The sequence below is a fragment of the Trematomus bernacchii genome, unplaced genomic scaffold, assembly GCF_902827165.1.
Source record: "Trematomus bernacchii unplaced genomic scaffold, fTreBer1.1, whole genome shotgun sequence".
NCBI lineage: Eukaryota > Metazoa > Chordata > Actinopteri > Perciformes > Nototheniidae > Trematomus > Trematomus bernacchii.
This window is the reverse complement of record NW_022987313.1, coordinates 12,404,165-12,431,095: the sequence shown is the minus strand read 5'-3', so window position 1 is coordinate 12,431,095 and position 26,931 is coordinate 12,404,165. Positions and strand designations below refer to the sequence as shown.

The window sequence follows — 26,931 nt, the reverse complement described above, 5'->3', positions numbered from 1 at the left end:
CGTAAGAACTGGGCTGATATATTTTGGGGCTCTGTTTGGTAAAGGGGTGAGACGCGGTGGATAATGATATCATAAAAGTGTGGCGCTGCTTAGCTGCAATGACCGAGAGAGAGAGAGCTTGTTTGCCAAGGTTGTGAGAAGTAAGACGTCCTCTTAACACACATCATAGCTTTCCCTCAGTCTCCACTGGTGGTGATGACCTCATAAACCTGCGCCACAGTCCAACTGACTAGAAGCTGGTGTCAGGGCGGTGAAATGGTAGACAATGGTTTGATAAATATGCATCCACGGTTGAGCCACAGACCATCTCCACACTCCATACATTTACTATGGCTACAACTTCCACTAATCAGCAATGAACTCTGACAAATGACTTAATTCTACAAGATGTATTTACACGTAATATTAAGGGATTAGACTTTCATCATGTGCTTGCACGGTGTGATAGCTGTTAAAAAGGAGCAGGGGGAGCGAGTTTGTGTGAAAGATTTGTCTCCTGATCTGTGTGTGGCAGCTGGGCTCTGGCAGGGCTCTGGCACCGGGGCTGCATGGCAGTTAAACTGTCAGTGGCAGGAACTGTAAATCTTTCTGCAGAAGGTGAACGCAGCACGACAGCGCCACAGGTGTGTGTGTGAGTGTATGTGTGTTAAAGTTTGTCACAAGGCTATGGTTGCTTGTCCGTATGTCTTTGTGTCTCAGCCATCCTGAGAGACAGTCTCCAAAGTTTTGGAGCTGGACACATTTGGCAGAGTGAGTCAGGATACTCTTGTGTGTGTATGTGTGTGTCTGTCAGGGGTGGGGGTGCTGTCACTTTGGCAACGCAACTGCACATATTGCAGCGATTACCACAGCGGAAAAATGTTTTTCTGCAACATGCAATTACTACAGATTACAGATTGCCGTCCTTGCATCAGAAGCTCTCGCTAGAAAAGGGAGAAACACAGCACGTCTGTGTGTGTGGATGTGGATGTGTGTGTGTGTCCCGTTACACACAAATAGACAGAGAGACAAAGAAAGATGAGAAATGATTATAGCTCACACTAAAAACCACAACTGAAAAAAAAGGGGGAGTTGACGTATTTATGGGACTCATTTAGATTAAAAAGTTATAATGACTCTTATGGGGTAAATAAAAGACCCTGGCTAAAAAACACAATCTGTCCTTCAGTGAAATGAATAAAGTAGAGCATTTCGTAGGCCTTTTGTCCATCATCATCAACATTATGAAAAATACACGAATGAAGGACACAATCCTAAACACCACAAATCATATCAGTTCTGGACTTTGTATTTTGTTCCAGGTTACAAATGAACCTAAATATCAAAAAGCTTCCTTCAGGTCACACTAAACAATATAGCCCAAAAGTGGTGCCCCGCAGCAAGGCAGGGCCCTATTTACAAACCCACCAGACCAAAGTGCTCCTATAATAGCACTGGGGCCTTTTGGTGAGCTTACCATCCAATGCTACTTTTAGTGGGTTTCCAAAGAATAAACAGGCCCGGGCAACCACATCACAGGCTGCTGACTGTCATCGTTGGGTGAGTGTACCCGACGGATGATGTGAGGGCGGAGCGACCGTGACACCGGGGTTTACGGCAAGTCCCCCCCTGCCTAACATGGGTGTGGTGTGCACCATTGAACTGCCACTGAAAGGACATGGGAAGGGGGAGGGGGTCTGACCACGTTCAACCTCTGAACGCTGATCACAGTGAATCCATCAGTGTCTCACTTTGCCTTTCATGACTTATTTGGTTATTGGAAACAAGAAAGGAGTGACTTTGGATTTTGGGTATTCAAAACAGAGATTTGTTTGGTTGGGCAATCAGATATGCACACACAAGCAGGATGGTGTAAGAAGTTGTCAGATCTTTAAGTAAATCAACCCTACGCAAAGTATAAATACAAGCCTTTTGAAGTCAAATTCATAATTCCATTTGTTTCTTCAGCAAACAATATATTTGTTTCTGAATCGAGACAATAACATAGGATGGAGTTTGGTTGTTTTGATCATGTAGCGAGGGATTATGGGACTTAAATCATTGCAGTCAGCTTCCCCCTTATTTATCTGAAGCTGACTTATCCGCAGAGGTCACCTTCTTTTCAAAACAAAAGGTCCTAGTGATAGAAATCAGTAAAAGCTCGGAATAAGGACATTTTAGTTTTAAAATGCAGTGTTTTCTGATGCTGTTGGTGGACAACGGACAACATGGAGGACCTAATGTTCCCTCTGTTAGCCTAGGATCCAAACGTTCCAAAGTATTTTACAGTTAACCGAATTATCCGTAAAGGCAAAACAAACAGTAAAAGTACTTAAAAACAGCAGTTTCATGGTAAAGAAAAGTGTTTCTACAACTCTGTTCAAGACCAAAATCCTTTATAAAGCTAACAAACCAGAAATATAGTTACTAATGTGTATATTTTATAGGTCTATCATTGTTTTTTAAATGTAAAACCCTAATCTGGAAAACAGCTAACAGCTTAAACCGTCAAATAAATGTAGTGGAGTAATACAAATAAATAAAAATTTCCTTTTAAAAGGTTCTTTAGCAGAAGTATCAAAAAGGTACATCAAATGAAAATGGAGTTAACTGTACTGAATGACTTTCTTCCTCTGCTCTAGAGGATTGGAGAGCATCACAGCAGCACCGCTACCAATCTCATCAGATAACGTATTCAATATGAAATGCATTGTTAGATCGACAAACAGATGCTTGGTATGTTTGCAAATGAATGCAGTCTTTAAGAAGTCCATTTACATTCAGCAGACAGAAATAAAAATGCAGTTGGAGTCGTCCCCCAACAGCCATTATGCAGCTCAATTGATTCAGAGAGCTTTTATAAGCCCTGGGCTCCGCTCTGCACCTTTTATCAAATGTAAGCAGAATATTAAAGATGCATGAGATGAATGTGCTCATTGTCTCCTCTGGTGACTGCTGCATCTCAACTCATCACGCTCACATAGTCATTAGCTGCTGCGTCTGGAAATGATACAACAAATAGGATCAAATGGATAAGATTTATTGTCCTAAAGGAATTTTGTCTTGGAAACATACAGTATCTGCTGTTAAGAAAAGACTAATAAACATAGTGCCTGCATACAGAACATAGTCTGTTAACATAGTCAAAAGGAAATGTCACTATCATCTTTATTATGTTTATCATATATACCTCAACCACCTTCAAGGATTGGGGAGTTATTTTATGTATAACGCACTTCAAAGGGGAAATTATAGAGGAAAACTGTCAACATTTAAATACAAATAAAGTGCTTTAGGGACATTGAGAGCTAAAACAAGTTTGAATACACAAGTGCATTCCAGTCATCATTAAAACTAACACAGACAGCCCGGGTTGAGAACAAAATAACATACACATTTATATGAGGAAAATTCTTCAATGTGTTTCCTATTTTCTTGTCTGAACATCAAAATGGACAAAAATGACCACCAATTGTGATGTGCTGACACATTATGTAATCAAAATTTGAGAGAATCAGCCATCAGAGCAGCGAGAGCCCAAAACCCAAACAGTCTGTACCCACTCACTGTTGTTTAAAGGTTTCTCCGTATACTTGTGTATATAAACACTCCAACGCTAGAATATGATTTGGCTTTGAGGGGACTGGCACAAATGGCTTTGGTGACTTACATCATGCTTGGATGTCTAATCACAGACACTCTTGTCATATCAAGAAGAAAAAGTCCATTTCATAGCGAGCTACGTCTCCAAAAAAAAAGAGGAGGGAAGGGTAAACAAGCCTGGCGTTCCACAGCCACCGCAGAATTCATCATTCATACAAAAAAATACCCCGAGACCCAAAGTAGAGCTAATTTAATCCGAGAGGAATAAAACTCCATTTCATAGAAGTCGTCCATTCAGAACACTCATATTTCCACTGAGCAGAAACCCCCGGCTGAAATCCGAGCAGACACTTTTCGGAAGGAATGCATTCGGTGGGTTGAGGGCCAAAGCTTGCCCTGTAATTTGTGAATGTACAGAAATGTGTGACCGCCACAGCTCCTCTAAAGATAGAAATCTTTGTCTTATGTCATCGCCCAACCTCAAACTATTTCTAATTGCCCCCATAGCCCCCTTTCCCAAATGAATAGCTACCCATCGAAAGGCTTATGTGTGCATGGCTGAAAATAGCCGAGGAGTTTACACAAGCTAATAGATCATATTCAGCAAAATAAAAAGATGAAAAACGTTTAAAAAGGAGCTCCACGTATTGGAGACTGTCCCCGTCTTCAAAGTGACTTTTAAGTGGCGCTGAAAGTTGTGTGGGCGGCATTTAGAGTCAGGTATACTTTTACACACCCCGAAGGCTTCCACTGGTTCCTCTGCTAATGGGTTGATTCTCATTTGAGTCTTTACACTGTGACTCATTACAAATAAAAACCAAAGTAAATGGAGTTTCCTTTGATTGAATACTCAGAGGAGGACGTGTTTCTTGTCAGGACTCCACGGAAGCATTAGTTTAACGACAACTGCGAAAAACTACATTTTCTTCGGGGCCCATTTAGAATCATTTGTCTTTATGGTGTTTTGATTGCAAACATTTTCTAATAAAAGGGAAGCTTTTTTCTTATGAACTCAAGTTATGACTCAGGACTTTCACAGAGGGCTGAAGGCCAACCTCTCAAGTTTTCATAGAGCAACCATCAGTAAACAATGATGTGATATCTTGATTTATATCTGAAGGATCTATTTTCTTTTTAACCTTCGTTGGTAAGAATCCTTTATGCTGAGGCCCATTTGAGGTGCGTCCAGGGTTTCACATATCCTCCACGAGTTCTATCTTGATTTCAGGCTCAACCCACCCGGATCATTAAAAATCGTTCAGGGGCACGGCGGGCTCCGTCCTCAATGGCTGTGCGGCTGAAACCAAAGAAACTGCAGGTTGAAATGTGGAGGTCTAAATGTGACAGGCGCCCAGAGCACAGATTACGGCTGAGGAGGGTATAGCATGGGGTTTGTGGTCAAGTATTAATAATGAACTCGGGCAGGAGGACGACTAAAATATCACCGGCATTGTCATTGTCCCAGTAGAGCTGGACTCAAAATAGAGGCGGCATGATAGGTGATCTGATCGGAGGTGATTCTTTTGGCAGTAAGGACTGTAGGGATTTAAGCTGCTGCTGCTTTATGGAGGGATTTGAGTTCAACAGTGGACTAGGCTTGGTGATTTGGGGTTTCCCTACATGTTCAAGTTAAAACTCCAAAAATTGAAACACATGGGCAATGGGCCATAAGGTAATTCCCTGGCTTAAAAGGATAATTGCTGTTCTGACACTGAATTGACTCTGAATGGTAATGGATGTATTATCTTAATTGTGGGTATAATTGTTGTGACTAATATAGAGAGATAACTTTTTGTATGTCACTCCACCCCCCTGAAACCCTGTCCTCCAGAATAACAAGCAACCGCAGGAGAGTCAGGTGTTACAAGCTTAACATTTCTGTGACCCAGAAGAAACACTCAAAAATATGTTTTGAATTGAAAATAAAACTACAAAAATGACAACCTTATATGCTTGATTTAAATTTGATTTATAGAAGAAATGTTTATCAGCAGTTTCTCTGATAATTCAATTTAGATTAATATAATTTAATATTTTCCTTTAAGTGTTAGAGCACCATTGACACAGCACTGACAGTGTGAGGTTTGTGGCCAGCTTTGATCCCACATAAACAATGAATTGTGAAAATAATCTTTAATATCCCAGAGTTTTTTGGACATTTGTTTTTTGTTTTAACTTTTGAAATCTTCCATCTGCATCTCTCTCTGAGTCTGATTTAGTGTGATGGGGGAAATTAAGGGAAAATGTGAAGCCACTGCGATGACTCCTCACGCCACTTAACTGCACTTCATTTATTCTCATGCAAGTAAACAACTTAAAAACCGCCACACGCACGCAGAGGCGCGCGCACACAAGGATACATTGCGCAGTTATTAAATCAAATCAACCGTTTTGATTGGATGCGTTTAAAAACGCGAAATCCAACATACTTGTACAATATTTATTCTACTGTCAATTTTCTGTTTGCATTAATTAATTAAAAACATTAGTTATATTCATTGTGTTTTATGGTCATTTTTATTATTTTAATGCCAGTAATTAAAATAATAATTTCTTCACCAATGATATCCTAAATATCTATTAGAATAATTTGTACTATTATAATCAATAAATAACTGCTAGTGAACACTAAAACAAACGATGTAAACTTGTATTAAAGTGTTTTAAGCGAAGTCTGAAAATATGCTTAAACATTTAAAGTAAAAGACACGAATCAATGAATTGTCTAAATGTTGTATTTCGAGACGGACATGTTAAAACAAATACATTACGTGGCTTCAATGAACGATTCATAAACGAAAAAATGCTAGTGTTTTATAATATTTTACATTTTCAACGATAAAAACAGATTTAAGGCAAAAGCTCAAATGTATACGCGAAAATTAAATATCTGCCGAGCTTCTTTCAAAGACGTAATCAGCTCACAAGGGGAATTCTTTATAACAGATTTGGCTTAGATTAATTCACATTTAAGAGATCTCTGAGCACTGATAAAGTTTCATTTTCTCTGCACATGTGAAATGAGTGCCTCAGACTGTCTGAGCTGACAGCGATTGAAAAGGCAAACGCGCCAACTAGTGTCAGAAAGCAGCATGGCGGAGGGCTCAGGGTGCGCCGTCACTTCATGTTACCCTCAGCATTTCACCTTACTAATGAGTGTAGCCACACACACACACACACACACACACACACACACACACACACACACACACACACACACACACACACACACACACACACACACACACACACACACACACACACACACACACACACACACACACACACACACACACACACACACACACACACACACACACACACACACCACACACACACACACACACACACACCACACACACACACACCACACACACACACACACACACACACACACACACACACACACACACACACACACACACACACACACACACACACACACACACACACACACACACACACACACACACACACAACACGTATTGGCCTGTTGTGTTTTTTTTTTTTATGTGGAAGAAGCACATTTGCCTGTTTGCTTTAATCATCTATTAATTCAGTTCAGTCAATTAAAGTGATACGGATCTGCCTTCCACCCATATTTCACTTTATGAACACGTTATTTACCTACCTGAAGAGGAGGTGCAGAGCCTCCAGATATAATAGCTTTTCAAAGTGAATACACGAGAGTAAAACCACAGGCATCTGCAGTCTACATCCTTCTCTAGATACATTAAAAAACGCCCAAGTGAAATAGGTCAAAGACGTTTCTGGGACAATGCAGTGTGACAGGAAAGCATATATTTTATGTTATTTCATTAAATTAAACTGAGTCCATGTAATGCGGATATTTCCTAACAGCACAGAGGCTGATTTGTAATTAACCAATATAATTTATAACCCATGCTATAATCCATCCCATTCAATATGTTACCCAATTAAAAAGCTTACACCTCTTTCCATTTGGGCTCCTGTCACTGGGTATCATTTAAAATATTCATTTGTGTTCTTGCAGCTCAGTTAATACCACGTGTCGCTTCTTTAAACTCTCATCATTTCTATATGCATCGATTCAACGTGTCTATATGCTGTATAAAAAACCCAAGCAGCAGAGAAAAGCACAGATATGTATCAATAATTCAGCTCGTGTGTGACAGCAGTGCAGGGCAGAGGAAGGAGCAGCGCAGCGTGTGATTGGTCTGCTGAAAGCCCAACCCTGTACATTCATTGGTGGAAATCATCCCCACACTCCCAACCACTAAACACTAAAATGACTCGGGTAAAATAATATCGCGGCACTCTGCTCTGCGATCAGCCTCACGGATCCTTCTCGCGCCCTATAACCCTGCGCTAAAGGATAACCTTAAAGGAGATTCCGCTGGAGCTTCTCTGTACCAGAATCACGCTGTGTTTTTGTGGAGAAGGGATCCAGCGAGGACAAAGTTTGCGAGAACTTTAACGCAAGAAAAAGGACACTGATGTGCTACAGTATACTTTGACTGTTGATACTCGGGTTTGAGACATTTAGTTTGGAGTCTCTGAAGAGGCGTCTGGCTGTTCAGTCGAGATCATTCTTTTAAAAACTCAAGCCAGTCAGCTCGGTTTCTCACTTTCCGCACCACGGCTGGATTACCTGGTTGCTGTCAACAGATTGTCATTGATCGGTGATAACTTATATAGAAGATCCGTTGACTCATTTGAGGTTTCAAAGTGAGAGCTCGGGTAGTTTGTGGTGTTGATACATTGTGTACACGCGGCTGAAACTGTCTGTCCACCAAGCGTGCGACAGATAAGAGCGCCGATAAGTTGCGCACTGAGAGACTTTGTTTGTACGTGTTTTGCTGAAGTTAGAGAAATAACAGAGCAACCCTGGTGTTCCTCGGGCTGACACATCCTGTGCAGATGATCTATCTCACAGTCACCGCAGTGTATTGTTTCTGTTAAGGTAGCGAGGCTCTCTTCACTTAGTGCGCTCGGCTCCATCCCCTGCGCTCCCACCGTGGACTCCTGAGACCACCAGCGTCTGGAGGAAAAACTATTAGAAAAGCTTCTGATACAGAGCCAGTCAGGTGGCACTGACCCACGCTGTTGTGATGCATATTCCAGATTCGCCCACCACCAGACGGTTCCCGCCACCCTCCACGTCCTTCCCCTGCAGTAAGCTCGGAGACGGCAACGGGGCCATGGCCACCCCGGGGCCCCACAGGTCACGATCGGACAGCAGGAACGTGGTGGACGTGCTGGCGGACCACGCCGGAGAGCTGGTCCGGACCGACAGCCCTAACTTCCTCTGCTCCGTGCTCCCGTCCCACTGGAGGTGCAACAAGACGCTGCCCGTGGCTTTCAAGGCAAGACCCATGTGTTCTGGTTTTACTTTTTATGGTTTTATTTTAATGACGCACACTTTGGTTTTCTGACTGTAGGAAGAGCATAAGAAAATGCTGTAAGATAATTAATCAAGACCAAACACATTGCTTCTAGGGTTCTTAAAAGCTTTTATTTGATCAATAACAGTGACCTGCACGTTCTGTTGTTTGGTTTTCGCATTGTGGTTAAAGTAGGATATTAAATTGTTAAAATTAAGCCTTAAAAAACGCTTGGCTAATAGTGGCTTCGGCTCCATCGGTCTCGATAGGTCTGTATTAGTCTGAGGAAATATTTAGATCTATTTAGTATTATTATTTATACTTTTTTTCCTGTAGGCCTATTATGTTTATCTATTTTATATAATTTATAGGCAAATATCTGAAGCTTGTGTCAGTATTATGCATCGCATTGTCAAATGTTGTATTTGGATCAGATCCGATGACAACACAAAAACATAAATAAAGAAAATATATGTATCATGACACTCGTGTTTATAACAAATATATAAATGCCACTAATCTACATTGGATTGGAGTCTTTACATTATGTGTTATATTTAAATTGTTGACATGCTGGCAAAATTGTAAAAAATATTCCTTATATTATGGGAGTCAGATGCGGTTTTACGCGTGCATTGTGCAGCCTATATTTCGTTTGGTGACCCAGAGTGACCGGTCGTTTTACCCGGTACAGATCGTGGCTCTCGGTGATGTCCCCGACGGGACTCTGGTCACCGTGATGGCCGGGAACGACGAGAACTTTTCGGCTGAGCTGAGGAACGCCTCCGCCGCGATGAAGAACCAGGTGGCCCGTTTCAACGACCTGCGCTTTGTGGGCAGGAGCGGACGAGGTGAGCTGCAATTCTCTCTCCTACAGTAGTAGGCTACACACACACACACACACACCCACACACACACACACACCCACACCCACACACACACACGCACACACACCTGCACACACATAGCGAGAGGACTGTGTGTAATGCCATGTGCAGCAACATTTGGAAACGCGCTAATAATTATAATAAAATGACATTTCTGGGTTTAAGTGGAGATCGAGTGATAACTTAATTTTCTTTTCAAATATATATGGAAAAATATTAGGTCAAGTTATGTTGTACAGACCAAACTGCTTAGTCCTTATATGAATAGCTTTTATATTATTTGACTGATCTCTGTTGTCTTACAAAAATAATAAAGAGCAGATCTGGAATCATTTATGTGCCAACACTTCGCCAACTGACGTCCGCAGGTGTCATCCAGAACATCTGGCCTGCACGATGAACAGAGGCGATGTGACTGTATTTTTCTTAATCCAGGGGAATATATATAATTATCCACGTGGTGTTTATCTGAGGGATGGATGGAAAAACCACCTCGAAATGCATGCCCTGGGACAATTTGTCAAATAATCCCTGGCAACAAAAAGCTTAGCTTAATACGCAGTAGGCCAATTTATCGTGGGTTTAATAGCTGCAATAAAAAAAAGAAATCACACATTAACATGGGATGTTGTGGTTAATGCATAGGGCTGTTGAAAAAAAAATGTTGTGCCTTATTGACTAAATCAAAGCCTCATTTTCTCAGGCATAAATAATTAAATGTCCTGAAATAAAAAATACATTTGTGATTGTTCACAAAAATCTTAAACTAGAGAAGGGATTTTCCTCTGTCCCTTCAGAGCCTCTTCTAGGCCGTTTGTATTTTATCGTAATGTTAACAAATCTATGATTTGATGAAAAGGAAATAGTTCTCGTCAAATTAAACAAGTGGTTTATAGCTTTCATTTGTGTAGTCAATTACCCCACCCGAGGATTCTTTTTTTCTTCTTTCCTCCCACGCAGTCTCTCTTTTTTTTTTAAACAAGAGCTGCCTTTCTCAGGCCGGACGCTCTGATGCAGATGGGAGCAAGATCCTGCCTTGTTGAACAATAAACTATGGCTGTAAAGCCTTTCGTGCAATCTGGAACACATTGTCTCAATAATCGAAATCCTACCCGCAGTCAGGCCATCAATAGAGGTGGTCCCCTGCTTTAAAAAAAAATCCTGAATTCAAAGGCTGTAGCGGGATAAAAGCCGGTGATGATTTGAAGTTGAACAAGCGATGTATTGTTGCGCACAACAGAGGAATAGATAGCCTAATTGTTAAGGGCCGTTTATACAGTGAAACGAGTTCCATAAATCTCACGGACATGTTGTTGCTGTTCTGCAGGGAAGAGCTTCACTCTGACCATCACCGTGTTCACCGGACCGCCGCAAGTGGCCACCTACCACCGCGCCATCAAAGTCACCGTGGATGGACCCCGAGAACCGCGCAGTGAGTACACCCCCCCCCCCCCCCCCCCCCCACACACACACACACACAGCAACGCTACTATTGTTGGTACTAAAAAAGCATTGTGGTGCGATTTGATGCTCCATGCCACCCGGTTAAAAGCAGCTATTGGGGGTGTGGGGTATCGGTGTCTCTTCATGCTAAAAGAGCCGAATGAGTCATGTGCAGATGATACATGTAAATCTAACTCTGTGAGCGTGTCTGATAGTGTCACATTGTGGAGGTAAAAAAATCAGTTCACACCTCACATGTGCCAAAGCTCGGTTGCCACTGAATATATTTTGGGGTTAAGACCTGGTTTTGGGGTTGAGATTAGAATTAAGACTAGGTTAAGGAGGTTGGCGGTTATGGTAAGCCTACAGATAATGAATGTAGGTTTGAACATCGTCCTCACAAGTGCAGTGGTGTGTGAGTGTGTGAGTGTGTGTGTGTGTGTGTGTGTGTGTGTGTGTGTGTGTGTGTGTGTGTGTGTGTGTGTGTGCAGCAGGGGCACAGGGGCGGGCCCAGTCAGAGGAAACTGTAAAGCATATTAAGGCCTAACCCAAGACCACTAAGGAGCTGAGTGAGTCTCCAAGCCGCAGGTGGCTCAGCTCAGACGACCCCCCCCCCCCCCAACTTCCCCAGTTGCTGGTCAAAGGGGTCGTACCTGTCTGACCACATAAGTGGCTCGTTGATTTAACACAGGGCAGACTTCGGCCGCTGTTAGGCCTGGCAGGGAGGCTCAAGCTGTTAGCGCCACCGTTCAGCCGCAGATACATTCTCATGTGGTTTGATGCTGCTGGTGTGAGTGGGGGGGAGAGCAGTGTTACTTCTACATGAGTCAGGGGGCTATGTATGCCCTTTACTCACAGTACGTTAGACGAGATGGGCAGGATTTCATGATCTACCTATGAAGGTGTCATGTTGGAGAAGTTCTAGAGGTTTCTGAACATGTGGATAAGTGTGGTTTGTGGTCATGTCAGTTATTTGGGAAGGGGTGCATTTAGCCCAGGCAAAACGGACCACAGCAGGGGAAGATAGAGTGGCAGCAAGTGCAACATGAGGGTGGGGGATAAGGCTGGCATGGAGGGAGCCGAGGGGCACAGCGAGAGGGGCATCAACTGGACGCTATTTGCAGAGTTATTAAAGAGAAGAGTGACGGCAAAAGAGGGAGATAATTATAAACAATGTGTGTGTGTGTGTGTGTGTGTGTGTGTGTGTGTGTGTGTGTGTGTGTGTGTGTGTGTGTGTGGGTGTGTGTGTGTGTGTGTGTGTGTGTGTGTGTGTGTGTGTGTGTGTGTGTGTGTGTGTGTGTGTGTGTGTGTGTGTGTGTGTGTGTGTGTGTGTGTGTGTGTGTGTGTGTGTGTGTGTGTGTGTGTGTGTGTGTGTGTGTGTGTGTGTGTGTGTGTGTGTGTGTGTGTGGTTTCAATTTGATCTTTCTTTGTTGAAAGAAAAAAAGGAGCTTATCGTGTGTGTCTGTGCATAAGCGCATTCTCATGTGCATCTGCGAGTGTCTCAGCTCGAAATAACTGCGTACATTAAGGTCGTCTCCCGTCTGTCTGTCAGCGTGTTACGGCTCCAGCTGAGGCGTCAGAGTGGTCGTGCTACTTTTACACTGGCGCTGGCTGCTATAAAGTGACACTGTTTAATATAGGGCAGGAGGAATTTAGGGCTCCATTAAACTCTGTTACACGGTGCTGAGAGGGGATTCATAGGATGACAGAAAATAAACTTTGGCGAAGGCTGATTTAAAAAGAAAAAAGCATCTGTGGATGATTTGGATATGTACCAAGGTGAACCTCCTTCAGCTTAACCCCCTGGTAACATTGATGGTTTAATTGGTGTAAATGCTGAAATACTGAGTCTGAAATATGAATAATGCATCCAGCTACACTGCAGTTAAACCAGATATACATATGGATCACAGTTGGTAGAATAAGCTTTTTGAAACCCAACACATTTATATTGTTCATTAAAATGATACAAGCTGTCAGGTTTAGGAGGAGCCTCCAGTCCAATTCGGTGTATGAAGGACTGGTAGCCTTGCGAGCAAGATAAAGGACCTCTCATATTTAAACAAGAAGCACATTTTAAGAGAGTAATATCATTCGTGTTCCGGTGCAGTCAAAGCGCAGGAAAACACACACTACTATTCAGACATTATTAGGGCCATAAAAATAATCGGATTCCTCCCTAACCACAAGGCACCACATTATATTGGCTCTACAGCGTTTAGAGCCAAAGCAGAGAGGCACTTTTGCCAACACATAAAACTAATAACATTTTTTCATTACAAATCTCATCCTCAGAGACGGTTATACATTCTGACGCTGCTTTGATCGCAGTATATATTTTTCAGTAATGCCACACAATGATGCCGGTGTGACTGGGCTTCATCATTGATGGAGTGCAGACAGCCTGCAGCCCAGACTTGGCCGCGCTGTGCTCACCTGTCCGCATGCTGGCGGGCCGGGGCCTTACGGGCTGTTTGTGAAGGGCCCGCATTTGCATGGCTGCCAGCCGAGCCGCGGCAGGAGTTGGCACAGAGAAAGGAGGTTTTTATTAATGTTTACTGATCCAGTCAGGAGAACCTGACGAACAGGACTGCAGTGGCTGCCAGCCAGCGGCAAAGTAACAAAGGACACCGTGCATTCTTAAAACACATGATATGTCAGATGGATACACACATGGCCACCGATGTGTACACTTGTGTATTTCTGCATGCCCACATACATATAAAGGTACACAGACTGCATTTAGTTCCTGAACAGAAAGTAGGCTTAATGTTCAGCTAAGTATTTTTGTCTCCCTTGCTGCTGATTTCCTCATCACACATCCGGCATTTGTCGCTTAACCCTGCCTCCCCAACCCCCTGATGTATCTGTCATACTATATTATCGAACTTCTGCTGAAGCCAAACTGGAAGCACAACTGTTGCCTGTCTCCTGTCTGTGCAGCAGCTTCAACAATACACCACATCCAACAAACGCGCACGCTGAGCTAAAAAGACAGAAAAAGAAAAAAGCAGATGACTTAAGTGTCGAGAGCCTCCCTGTTTGTCGCTGTTATCAGAGGCCTCCCCACACACTTAGAGCACCCTGCAGGGTTATATTCTCACCAATAATCCCACAACTGTATTTTTGGTGCTCTTCTCACTCCCTCACTTGCATATGACATCAGCCGCTGCATATTTACCCAACATGGGGGAGGGGCTGTTTTTATTTCCGTAACTCACGACCTGAAATGAATCGGTCCCCGGGAAGAAAAGATGAAGTCACCGCAGGTCAGGTTAGGCCAGAGAGATTTAAAAAAGGTCTGAAATATTTTGTGCTAGCAAAATCATTTCTCAGTGTTCTTGTGTTCCCTTTTTTTAGAGCCTCAAGAAATTATCAGCATTATTTTAATAAAAGTTCAGAAAAGAAAAGTTTGTAAAAATGGAGATATAATTTACAGATGTGTAGATAAGTCATACAAAAACTGTGAGGGTGTGAATGAAATGTGTGGATGAATGATATTGAAACTTGATTGTCTGTAAGATGCTATCTGTGTGTGAAAATCAAAACCTAAAGCTTGAGTGTGTGACGCTGATGGATAAATGTAATTGTGCAATCTCAAAGCCATTTTTTTTATCCAGTTGAAAATTAATTCCACTATTCGAGCAAATCTGCAAATAGTTCTGGTATTTATTCAATTATTTACCTAAAAATTCAAATCAAAAAGCCCTTTTTTGTTCCCACTCAGAAGTTTTGGAGGATTAAGGATGTTAAGGCAACAGAGAGGAGAGGGACTGAAGATGTGGAGGCCTGTTGTAGTGAGGTCAGAGAGGCAATTTGTCGGATGAGACATGAAAATGATACACATGGATACACCCTAACACAATTAACAGTGTACATGCAATACCTGCATACATTCAGACAGAGCTCACACACCGTCCCACCCACAGGCCCACACCGTCCCACCCACAGGCCCACACATCCACCGAAATCAAGTGCTGTCGTGTTTTGTTGCCTCTATTTACTCTGCTGGGTGTGTTCGCACAACTCCAGGAGGAGAATGGCGGGCGTGGGGGGGGTGAGACGTGGGCGGCGGGGGTGCATGTTGGAGTTGGCAGGTTGATTCTATTTGCATTTGGCACACAGACTGTACAAAGTATGCAAATAGACAAACAATGACTTTTGCTGTGTTCTTTTTCCCTGTGATATTGCAGTCTCTCTGCGAGTAAACAAAAAAGATGTTGTTGCGTATGCATTTGCGTGTGCTCGGCTCATACACCTGCCAGGTGCGTCCATCTCTTTAAGTCGGCCCCCGCCGGCCACGCCCATGCTCCACAAATCACATGAAAGGCTCACCCTCAGTGCGAATTGCTCTCTCAAAGGCAACTTTGATGTTTGAAAATGGAGACGGGTGTCTTTGAAAGAAAGGCCTACAGGTGTATCAGTGCCAGGGGAGGGGAGGAACAGTGGCACGTCTGATGCTGGGTGCTTTCCTGACTGCTAACGGCTGGCCATAACTCCCACATGTATAACCTGGAGACATAGTGGCCTACGCATGCACGCAATTACACACACACAAAAAGCTTTTAATCACGACAACCAAACTCATGACCACCTAATTTATGATTGGGTAGTTAAGATAGTCTGCCTCTATACCACTGACAGACAGATGGGAGCAGATAAGGGGAGATTTTGTGAGTTTCCCAGCAAAATGACAGTCGGTGGCGTCTGCAGTGATTGGAGGCCGCCGACCACGGCGTTCCTCCCGCCTGGGGTCACTTCAGACGCGTCATACTTAGCCTCAGTGATTAGGAGCAGAGCAAATATTGGCTAACTGATAAATCCACTGGAATGGAATGTGCATATTAAATAGGCTGGGACTGATTTCAGAGAGGAACAAAACCACAGTCTGAGGTCTGAGGCTTGTGATGGGCAGAGGAGCAGGAAGGTTTCCACCAGTAGTCATCTTTATGCTGTTTTTAAAGTTAGATTTATGCCGTTTTTAAAGTTTGATAGAAGGAATACAAGACTGTTGCTGTTCATTAAAGTGTGATTAGATAGACATTAAAGCTTCTGTAATATCAAATGTAATTATGAGACAGTAAAAAAGATAGAGGCTCTGTGACCATTGTTGCCACCTTAACCACATATAGAGTTTTTGAGGCTAGCTTCCTTTGTGGGCCACACACACACACACACACACACACACACACACACACACACACACACACACACACAACACACACACACACACACACACACACACACACACACACACACACACACACACACACACACACACACACACACACACACACACACACACACACACACACACACACACACACACACACACACACACACACACACACACACACACACACACACACACACACACACACACACACACACACACACACACCTACCTGTTGGTAATCCTACTTTGGCTTTTGTACTTAGGCTTTCCTGTGAAAGCAGAGCTAATTACTCTAAATACCTCCACTAGACAAAGGAAATATAGCCATTAGTTGAAAACTGGCACTTTTCTTCTCTTCCATCACTGCTTCTGTTTGCTCTTCAGCATGTTGCTGCAGCACCAATGTGTAAAAAGAAGAACACTGTCTTACACTTTGACACAGCGTGATGTCCCCTCCTAAGGCCAGTTAATGACTGTCGGAACCACACAAAAAATGACCTTTTCTTTTTCCACAAAGACATAAAATCATTTCCACGCTGTTTTGCTGACCTAAAAAGAACAGCAGGTCCTATTAGAAATGAAACCTACAAATGATTCGCCCCAGACAGAGCATCTCATTCTGATGCGATGAGAAGACGGTTTCTCAGAATCACATTTAAGCTTAGCCAAAGTCGCTCCTTCGCTCTAACTCACTGTCTCTCCACCCACTCCCCCCTAAACTCAGCAGCCAAGCGTCTTTCCTGTTTACCTACCTATGAAGGGAAGTAAAATGCCCACTCTGTGTGTGCTCACTCTTCCTTATTTACACTGACCCATACAGGAGGGAGCCATTACGACCTTTCAGCCGTAATTCAATAAAAGTTCCGTTCTGCATTTAGAAAAATAAATGGCCCATGAGTGGAGGAATATTTTCTCCCCCGCTGCTTTATGACAATAAACCGTTTTCTGTGTTGGGGCAGTGGGGGTGGAGTCTAGGGGGGGCTGTTTGTGGGAAGAAGGCACCTGCTGGTTACTGGAAAAGACGCCCCGTACAACCACCCCGCGGTTCTTGATATTTATTTCTTCAGGCCTTAATGGATGGGAACAGTGAGCAAATAATAGGTGTTGCAAGATCTTTCTTTTGCTTCCAGGAGCGGAGAAAGTTGTTAACCTCTGGGTAAACACAGAGGGAAGGACCAGGTCAATCTTTGTAAACCTCCGCACTGCTGCAGCAGTTCACCAACATGACAACTTCAGAGACAGTACTGAAAGTGAAATATGTGCATGCCCACACAGTAACGAAAAATTCACACGTTAGACATTTTACACATTTACTTTGACCCTCCTGGAATTTAAAATGTGTATTCCGAGGAACTGTGTGTGTGTTTAGGGGCAAATGCACGCTTGTTGCACATTATTGTTCATGAGCTCTTATGCACAAAGGTGTATGCACAAAGGTGTGAACACAAAGTCGTTTGACACATCTGCTGGCGTTGCATTGATGTATGTGACAACGGCATCTTGCTTTCCTTTCCCACAGCCTTGCGAGGCCCCCACCTTTCCTCTGGCACCTCGCTGCTTAGAACAACTTGAGTACCATGTACATGCAAACAAGTATGCACGCCCATACATACATGCACAACAACCCCTATTAGAGCTAAAATAACACACCCAAAGCAGCTTATAGCTTTAATATGATCTGTCACCGGAGCCAAATTGTTTTTCTGTGCTTTGAAAGGCAAGAGAAGCAGTAGCAGTAGCTCGTGGAAATCTATGAAGTCTGCAGGCATGCCGCCAAAAAGATCTGAAAAACAGCCGTGCTCATATCAACCTCAACACACCTCAACTCCCCAAGAAGACAGTTACACACACACACACGCGCACACACGTGTGGATTGGAGGGACAAAAGAGGGATGATTGCTCTCAATATGCTACGGGCCTTGTTCTATTGTCATAGAATCCGGGTGCATTATTTTGGCACCCCTTCATTCACTCTGCCTGCCTCAACCTGCCTTGCTGTAAGGCTGTCCTTGTGTGGCACTGCTTCTGTTCCACATACACACACAGACACACACACACACACACTCAGAGCTTTATCCCCTTATCAGAGAAGGAAGGCTGCTTCTTTGCTCAAACAGTCTCATGTAGCAACTTCCGCTGTGAGCAGCTTGTTTTCAGACCTGCGAGGGGGATTTTCTCACTGCTGATGTCCTCAGAGACAGACAGACGCCTGAGGGACCCGACGATCCCCCAGCTGTAGTCAGGTGGAGGGGTGAACTACTGATAAAAGCGTGCCAAAACTTGTGCTGACCTCCTCCTTACAGCTTAGATAGAAATAACGTTTACACAAAAGCCCACTTGACACTGTATTCAGAGCTGACATGTTTATGAGACATTCAACTCAGGAAATAAACACAACTTGCATTCAATCTATGGTAATGATATAGTCGTAAAAACGTATTCGTACTGAGAGTGCAACAGGCAAGTTATGTAAATGAGCACAGTGCAATGTCTGTGTGTGGCTAGCATCGACTCATTTAGGCCCCAGACGAGACAGCCACAATCACCAGCCAAGGGTAAAACCCACATCCTTCAGGGTCAGCCTCAAAACAAGAACTTTGATTCGTCCCACTGTAAATACCCAACTGTGTGATTGGTGGCCCTGAGAAACGCGGTGCCAAACAAGCCACTGCAGAGATGCTTTCTGAACCATGCTAGTAATAGAACTGAAAAGGGAAGTAAAAGACAGAGCAGCGGAAAGAAGCAGGGTGGGAACATAAACGTTGGGGGTTCAGGTCTGCTAGCGAGAAGGAAGAGGAAGACAGGTGTACAAGTCTTTGCTCAACAGATGTTGAAACGTCCCCTGTGTCTGTTGAGGCCAAACGGAAGTTCGCTCGCAGGCAACTAGGCCTCACTGCAACAAATGTTCAACTGTCGCCCCACATCGCTCTGTGGGGATACAAAACTTAGATAAGATGCTGCTCTTGTGCTCACATCTTTTCAACACCTAAGTTTCAACGCATATACAGGGTTTACTTAAGAGGAACGCTAGAAGCATTTCTAAGTTGTGGTGCTATTGGTTTGACTCATCAACATAACACAATCAGTTATTCAAACATGCTATAACCAGGAAGCTGCCATCACAGTAGCCTTCATATTCACAAAGGCTTCTTATACACTGCCTAAATATGTTTGCATGTAATCCTATAGCATAGTTACATAGACTTTACAGTTCAGTCAAAGTTTTCAATGTTAAGTGATGCACTCTAAATCAATTTCATTATGTTATCAGGGGCCTATCAAGTCCATTTATATGTTGAATACAAATATTTACACTTCAAATATATTCAGTGAAGACTTGGGCCGGGGCCAAGGCACGTATTGCCCTTTGCCGTCCAGATAGAGTTTCACTTTGCCCCTGAAAAAGCGCCCAGCCCTTTACTAAAAAGAGCTTGTGTTTAATGTGTCTCCCTTTGGACGGGAACATATGTTTCTTTCTTTCAATGGAGACAGAGGCAGACAGAGAGAAAGAGAGGAGAAGTGGAGAAAATGTGGGGGCTGAAGGAAGGAAACCGGTCGTATTGGGTGATCGTTCAGCTGTGTTTAAGGCCTGGCTGTCACCTTACTGAGCAAACACTGTCTCTGTGTGCGGCTGATATGGGCTTTGTGGAGGGAAGGCTGGGCACAATTCTGTAGAATTTGCTGTTCATGTTAAGATCAACGGGTGCAATCTCCTAAAAGCTTGCACTTTTTTACATCACTTACATTCAAATCTATCTGCATACACTTCAAAGCTCAAGGGAACAAGAGCAAACCAGCATCTCGAGTTATTCTGCAGCGAGGATAAAACGCGTATCAGGAAATAAAAAGTCACACACACAAACAAAACAAAGCGAGGCTGAGAGCGGCACACCCATTTCTCCAAAACACAGCCATCGCCTACATCGTTAATACCAGACATTTTATATCAAGCATTTTATTTGTTCTTCATAGACTTCCATAATGCTTTCAGATGATGCGACCGCTACTCTGAGAGGAGGCTAGTAAATCTACAACCTTTAGCATCCATTTCGGCTCGGGGTGCTTATTGAGCGCTGCCGTTTAGGCCTCATGTGTGCATTGGCCCCCCATCTCCCAGCTCTATCTTGTGGTTATGATATCATAGAGAGAAAACAAGGGCATTGTCTCCTAAGTGCACCCTGATACATTAAATATTCATCCGACCACAAAAACCCTTCTGAAATGGGGCCGGTGTGGAGCGCTGGCACCCCTCTGGCCCCCGGACCTGCAGAGTACAAGTCAAATGTTGGCGGTCGGAGCAGACACACTGTGGCTACAGACAGGGTCAACTGGCCAATGAGAGCGCATTAACACGAGGTTAAACTGAAAGATACAGGTTGAGTCAATGTGGTGAAATCTTGCAGACTGATGTGATTTAGAAAGTCCGAAAAACGTTTGTTGAGTGACTGACGAGGTTTTCTTTCATTAGGAGTCATCAAGCAGGGTAGAAATACAGAGCTTCAAGTTTAAAAGGAGGGATCACTTTTCTAAGTGAATGTTAATGAAAAATAACTAACTTCAAATCAAGACTAAATTGTATTTTATTACAAAAAGGTGATTTAATTGCTCCTTTTGTATTCAGTAAAGTTAGTCTTGTGTTCTTAACTTCACTATCAAGCATATAGAGTAGATATGAAGTCTTATCCCAATCCTTGTGGTAGCTACACCCTTTTGAAGACTATAGTGCCTTACAAAAATGGTTTCACTTATAAACAGAGGAGAAAGGGAGAAGAAAGTTTGGAGCCACCTCCCAGTTGATTAGTGGTGTTAACAGTAACTGCGGCCCCTGGGTTAATGAGCCCCAGGCCTCGCCTAATGAAGGCTTCCCTGAAAATCCCCCTCTCCCGGCCCACTGAACCTCCTACTGGAAGCTCGGAACAGTGTCGCCAAACGCAGCGTGTCCATGCCAACTGGAACTGGGCCATGTGATTCACAGTTAGGCTCGAGTCTGTGTACGTGTGTGTTTGTGGGTAGCTCAATGATCACTTTCATCCCCAAAGAGCAGGCCAATTCATCTAAGACCACCATTGGCTGCAGAAAAACGGACCAATTATCATATTTTCCCCCCCTTGCCGTCTGTCTTTTTGTTTTTTTTCCAACCGGAGAGCAGTGGGATGTATCATTTCCCTGACCTCAGCCGTTTGAGGTGGTGTAAATCTCTTAATAACTACACAAGGACACATATAGTGGCTATATTTGGAGGGCTGCTTCCCCTGGCCGCCCCTGCTCTGGCATGGTACAGACAGTAGCCACAGTGTCTATGTGGGTGATGGAGCCGAGACCTGGCGCTGTGTGCGTACGAGAGAGAGAGGGAGTGAGAGTAAAAAGAGAGAGTGAGAACGCAGGCCTTCATTCCTTCCGTCGCAGTTAAAAGAAGGCTGACTGGCCACATATGAGTACGAATACAAAGATAATAAAGAGTGTGTGTCGCCGTGTGTCCAACCATGTTTCTGAGTAACGGCACGGAGCAAACTGGTGGGTCGGTCGGAAACACACACTCACTGTCCTTTCCTTAATGCTCTGTAAAACAAACAGCTGGGGAGCAGAATTGCTGTCTCTGCTCAGACAGATTAGTCATGACCTAGTCTAAGACACATAACGTGCAACAGATCAGTGTGTGTTAAAAAAAGAAAGTAGCATTCTGTGCTGCAATTTGACTTTGAAAAGGTGGAATTTCTATTCAGCAGCTGCCTGTGGTTTAGACATTGTGTCTGTGCATCGGTGCATCCCCTTTGTGCATCTGTACGCATGTGTGTTGGGGGACGTCAATGATAGATATTTCTATATAGTTCGTAAAGAGAGGCTGGAGGGGAGGCGGTGGGCACAAACAAATGGACAGAGCGGTAAACGAGAGGAAACTTTACCCATGGGTCAGCCTCCGAGGGAAGATATATTGCCCATGGGTCAGTGGAGAGAAAGGACGGGCAAAATCCATATTGGTCCGTCTGCCTTGCCCCCTTTATATAGTGATAAAATATTCAAATCCAGCCATTACTTCACATTAGGCTACTCTGTAGAGATGCCAGGGAGAAAACCACAGAATGTATACATGCCGGTTCACACACAGTTTTGGTGCATTGATAGTTACATTAAAATCTCTTCCTCCCATTAGAGGCATAGCCCTCATCCGGACTCTGACATTTAAGGTGTGTTCACATGTAGAGTATGTGCACGTATGTATGTGCGTGTGAACATGTTTTGTACATGTCTGCGTGTGTGTGTGTGTGTGTGTGTGTGTGTGTGTGTACATAAAAGGCATGTTCAGAGGTTTTTTTTTTCTTTTACCATCTCCCTCAACGGGACATCAAAGTGATAAGGGCGCTAAGTGTGTTGGTTAGTTTGTCCAGGTCCGGACAAAAGACATGCAGCAGATACGCTTCACTTATTTCATTCTCACATCCTGCACACACACACCGACACCAAAAGCTCTTTCTGTCTTTCTCTATCCCATATGTTTAAGACTGATGACTATAGGGTCTGGTAGCTTGTCTGGGTGTTTTCTTCTGACTAAGTGCTGTGTCAGTCAGACCTGTGTGTGTGTGTGTGTGTGTGTGTGTGTGTGTGTGTGTGTGTGTGTGTGTGTGTGTGTGTGTGTGTGTGTGTGTGTGTGTGTGTGTGTGTGTGTGTGTGTGTGTGTGTGTGTGTGTGTGTGTGTGTGTGTGTGTGTGTGTGTGTGTGTGTGTGTGTGTGTGTGTGTGTGTGTGTGTGTGTGTGTGTGTGTGTGTGTGTGTGTGTGTGTGTGTGAGGGGTGGTTATTGAGGGAAAATCAACTCGCTCTTTTTTGTGTTTTGAGCAAGAAGGAAAGATAAGATCACTTAGCTTCATAGCTGACTTTTTGTTAAACTAAGAGAGAAAACAGAATTCCTTCAGCAATTATTTTCCACCACTTATGCTATCGTTATCTGCGGATGACGCGGCAGCAGGTGCAGCTTGGGTAACACTAAGTGTCTAGCCGATGTATGTCAAGGTCTGTTTTCATTCTAATAATATTTTTGCCTTTCGAAGCTAAAAACATGGTGACAGTGTCGCTCCCCTCTGCCTTATTTCATTTCTTCCTATGTGAGTGTTTGTGAATTACCGTGGAGGATATTGATGGTTTTTACAGTCCAAAATATATTTGGAGTAATTACAGTTCAGGATACACGTCTGCCACAAAGTAATTTGGCAGAAGGAAAAGTTTTCCAATACCATTCTTATTTTTGCTATTTTTGTACAACTCTGGAAATATAAAGTGCCATCCTGTGCCTATTTTCCTGGTTGTGTAGGTGGTAAATTGGCAAGTCCTTGATTTTTCTCTTAAACGTCCTCCTCATGTCGCTGTTTCAGGACACAGAGTGAAGATGGAAGACCCCCAGAAGATGCAGTTCTCGGACAGGCTGTCAGAGATCGAGCGCTACCAGCGGTCGATGCGGATAGGACAAGTGAACAATAATCCCCGCCCCATCCACCAAACCCACCTAAGCACCACACAAGGTGAGGAGCACTGATAACATACAACCGCAACCACCCCACATCCCCATGAGCAAATGGTACTGTAAAGTCAGCTTACATTACATACCGCCATGACTTAGAAGTAAATAACTCCTCCAATGAAACAAACATATTCCTTTTTATGTGGCCCAGAGGGTAAGTAATATGCAACGCAAATCTTTAACACAACACAGTACAATCAGCTCAACAAGTATGAAACTTAAACAAAAGCCCATCAAGTACATTTTTCCTCTTTGGGCCTTTCGAGTTATTTCCCACATTATCTGGCCAGCCGAGGGGAAGCTCATGTCAGTTCTGTCCCCGGATGCCCTGCGTTTGAGGGTCCGGGGCCCCACAGTGTGCAGGGTTGAGTAAGTGGTCAGGTGGCATGGCGGGTGCTGCCAACCCAGCCTGGCATAGGGGCTGAAGCCGGCCTCCGCACGCCGCACACTACAGCCTCAGGAATGTAGCAGCCGCTCACTACCTTGGCAATCACGTCACTCCCAGACTGGTCAAATGTGCGGGGGCAGAGAGGGAGGGGGGATTGAGACCTAGACTGAGGTGGTGCGATGGAGGGGAGGGCGTTGTTTCATGCATATGTGTGTGTGGACAGCTGCGTGGGTGATGGTTGGAGTGAGGATGAGTGTTTGGTCTCCGTAATATGTCAGAGCCTCTTTAACAGGATGCCATGTCCACACACACACACACACACACACACACACACACACACACACACACACACACACACACACACACACACACACACACACACACACACACACACACACACACACACACACACACACACACACACACACACACACACACACACACACACACACACACACACACACACACACACACACACACACACACACACACACACACACACACACACACACACACACACACACACACACACACACACACACACACACACACACACACCTCTTCCACCCACTCTTGAGTTCTCATGCCAGCTAATGAATCTCATTACCTTTGTATCAGCATGTTGCTGTGTACAGGAGAGCTTGTTTGGGAGCTGTGGGCCGTGTGTGTGTGGGTGGAACTCTATCGCTGTGTATCACTAGTGTTTGGCCTTGTGCTTTGCTTAGCCAGCGCTGACTCACTAGTGCGGGCATATCTAACAGCTGACTGCGGAGAACACAGGATCTGTATGCCCTGCTACCCCATGTCCTTATCAACTGTTGATATGGATGTTGTGCCCTCGAACGAGAGAAAATGTCAGCCAATTAAAAAACACCCTTACGCCGAAAATAAACAGTGCGGATCTTCAACACAATACAACCACTGTGATGATAATTTTCAGATGGGTTAGAGTTTGGCGTGAGCGCTGTAGGATATCTGCCAATAAAAAGCCCCCTGTAGCTAAGCTTATACTGGGCGCTTTAAGTTTCTGACTTGAATACAGAGAGGGGGGGGGAGGAGAGGTGTACAGACTTGGTCCAGACAGCAGACGAAGAGGAGCTCTTTGCTGTGCCTCGCACGGGATTAGGGCGGGAATTAGAGCGTCATAGGCTTTCCAGGCTTCAAAGGGCTGCAATGTTGCAACACACACATGTACAGTACATACACGGTGAGCAGACACAACACATTAACATCAGTCGGGGTTGTCAGAGACGGTGAAGGCCTTGGAGCTTCGCGTTACAGCTGCCAGCAACTGGAGGCCGTCTATAAGAAGTGTGTGAGTGAGACAGACGAGGGGAAGGGCTGTTAAAACCGCACACCTTAATCTGTGGTATTACCATTATGACGGCATACCGCAGGGCAAGAGTGGTAAAATAATTAAATAACAGAATAGAGGGCTTTCTCCCTCCCACCTCGTCTATCTGTTGGAGTGTCTGAGCAGCTCACTGGAAACGTATATGCGGCGGCACACTTCACACGCAGCGCTCCCGTATGTGTAGGAATCGTGCAGCAGACAGCAACACGGCAGTATTACAAGGAAAGCTCAAACGAAAATAGACTTGTTGCAATAAATCCCATTTAGAGACACAGGGATGTGTTTACATATCAACAGCACACACGGCTCTGCTCTTGGCAGACCTGCCAGACACTGTTGTATTTTGCAGATACTTTAAATCCCGGGGCCTGTTTGTTTGAGAACTGCCGGGTGATAGATCGCCCATCAACACGTTATAATTAAATGGATTCCCGCCTTGCCGTTACAAAAGATGTTTTCCATTATCCGGGGCTGGAGCCTTGCGCTTCTCCCCCCTTGAAGACAGCTAAATAAGAAAATACAGCGTCATCTCCTCCTAAAGCCTCCTTGCTTCATATTGTTGTCTGAGCAATGAAATACTGTCTCAGTTTTCTTGTCAACAAGACGTGTCTCCAGACATCTGCTCAATGCTACCCTGGATTCTTAAATCACACACACACAGACGATTGCACCATAAGCACATTGAAAATACAAAACATGAACACACACACACACACACACACACACACACACACACACACAGAGTTGTGTGCTAGTGTTGCAAGTTCTCCGCTAGTGCCCCAGACAGACAGGGTGATTAAGAGCTCATTACAGTGCATGCAGTGACAGGATTCCTGCACGCTGGCAGACGCTGCATTCACTGCTTGTTTTTGTTCTTCTGTGGCCACAGGTAAGCCTGCTAGACATGTGGAATGATTCTCAGCAAGGGTGGAGGGAATGTGTATGTGTGTGCGTGTGTGTGTGTGTGTATGTGTGTGTGCATGTGTGCGTGTGTGTGTTTATTAAATGCGTGGTTCAACTAGTGCAGTCAAGCAAATCTGACACTCAGACAATCAAGTACTAAATTGTTATTCTGGTTTTCAAAACCTCAAGAGAGGCAGCCTACATGTGTATACTGTACGTGTCGGTGGGTGGCAATTTTTTTCTTCCTCAGATACAGAATTGAGTTCATCCCTTGACATCTAACTGTGACATTGCATTTTTTAAATATACACGCAGATCTT

At 44.1% G+C, this 26,931-nt stretch overlaps 1 protein-coding gene across 4 annotated transcripts in view; it reads left to right on the top strand.

Moving 5' to 3' along the window:
- runx3 (RUNX family transcription factor 3) overlaps positions 1–26,931 on the top strand; it is a 48,002-nt gene that overhangs the window by 10,230 nt on the left and 10,841 nt on the right. For 2 of the 4 annotated variants that reach the window (XM_034124910.1, XM_034124830.1), the window contains exons 3-6: positions 8,689–8,930; positions 9,643–9,799; positions 11,163–11,267; positions 23,821–23,967. In XM_034124910.1, the coding sequence (XP_033980801.1) occupies positions 8,689–8,930; positions 9,643–9,799; positions 11,163–11,267; positions 23,821–23,967 (651 nt within the window). The remainder of the gene's footprint in view (positions 1–8,688; positions 8,931–9,642; positions 9,800–11,162; positions 11,268–23,820; positions 23,968–26,931) is intronic. The other 2 variants (XM_034125053.1, XM_034124980.1) reach the window with 1 other exon arrangement.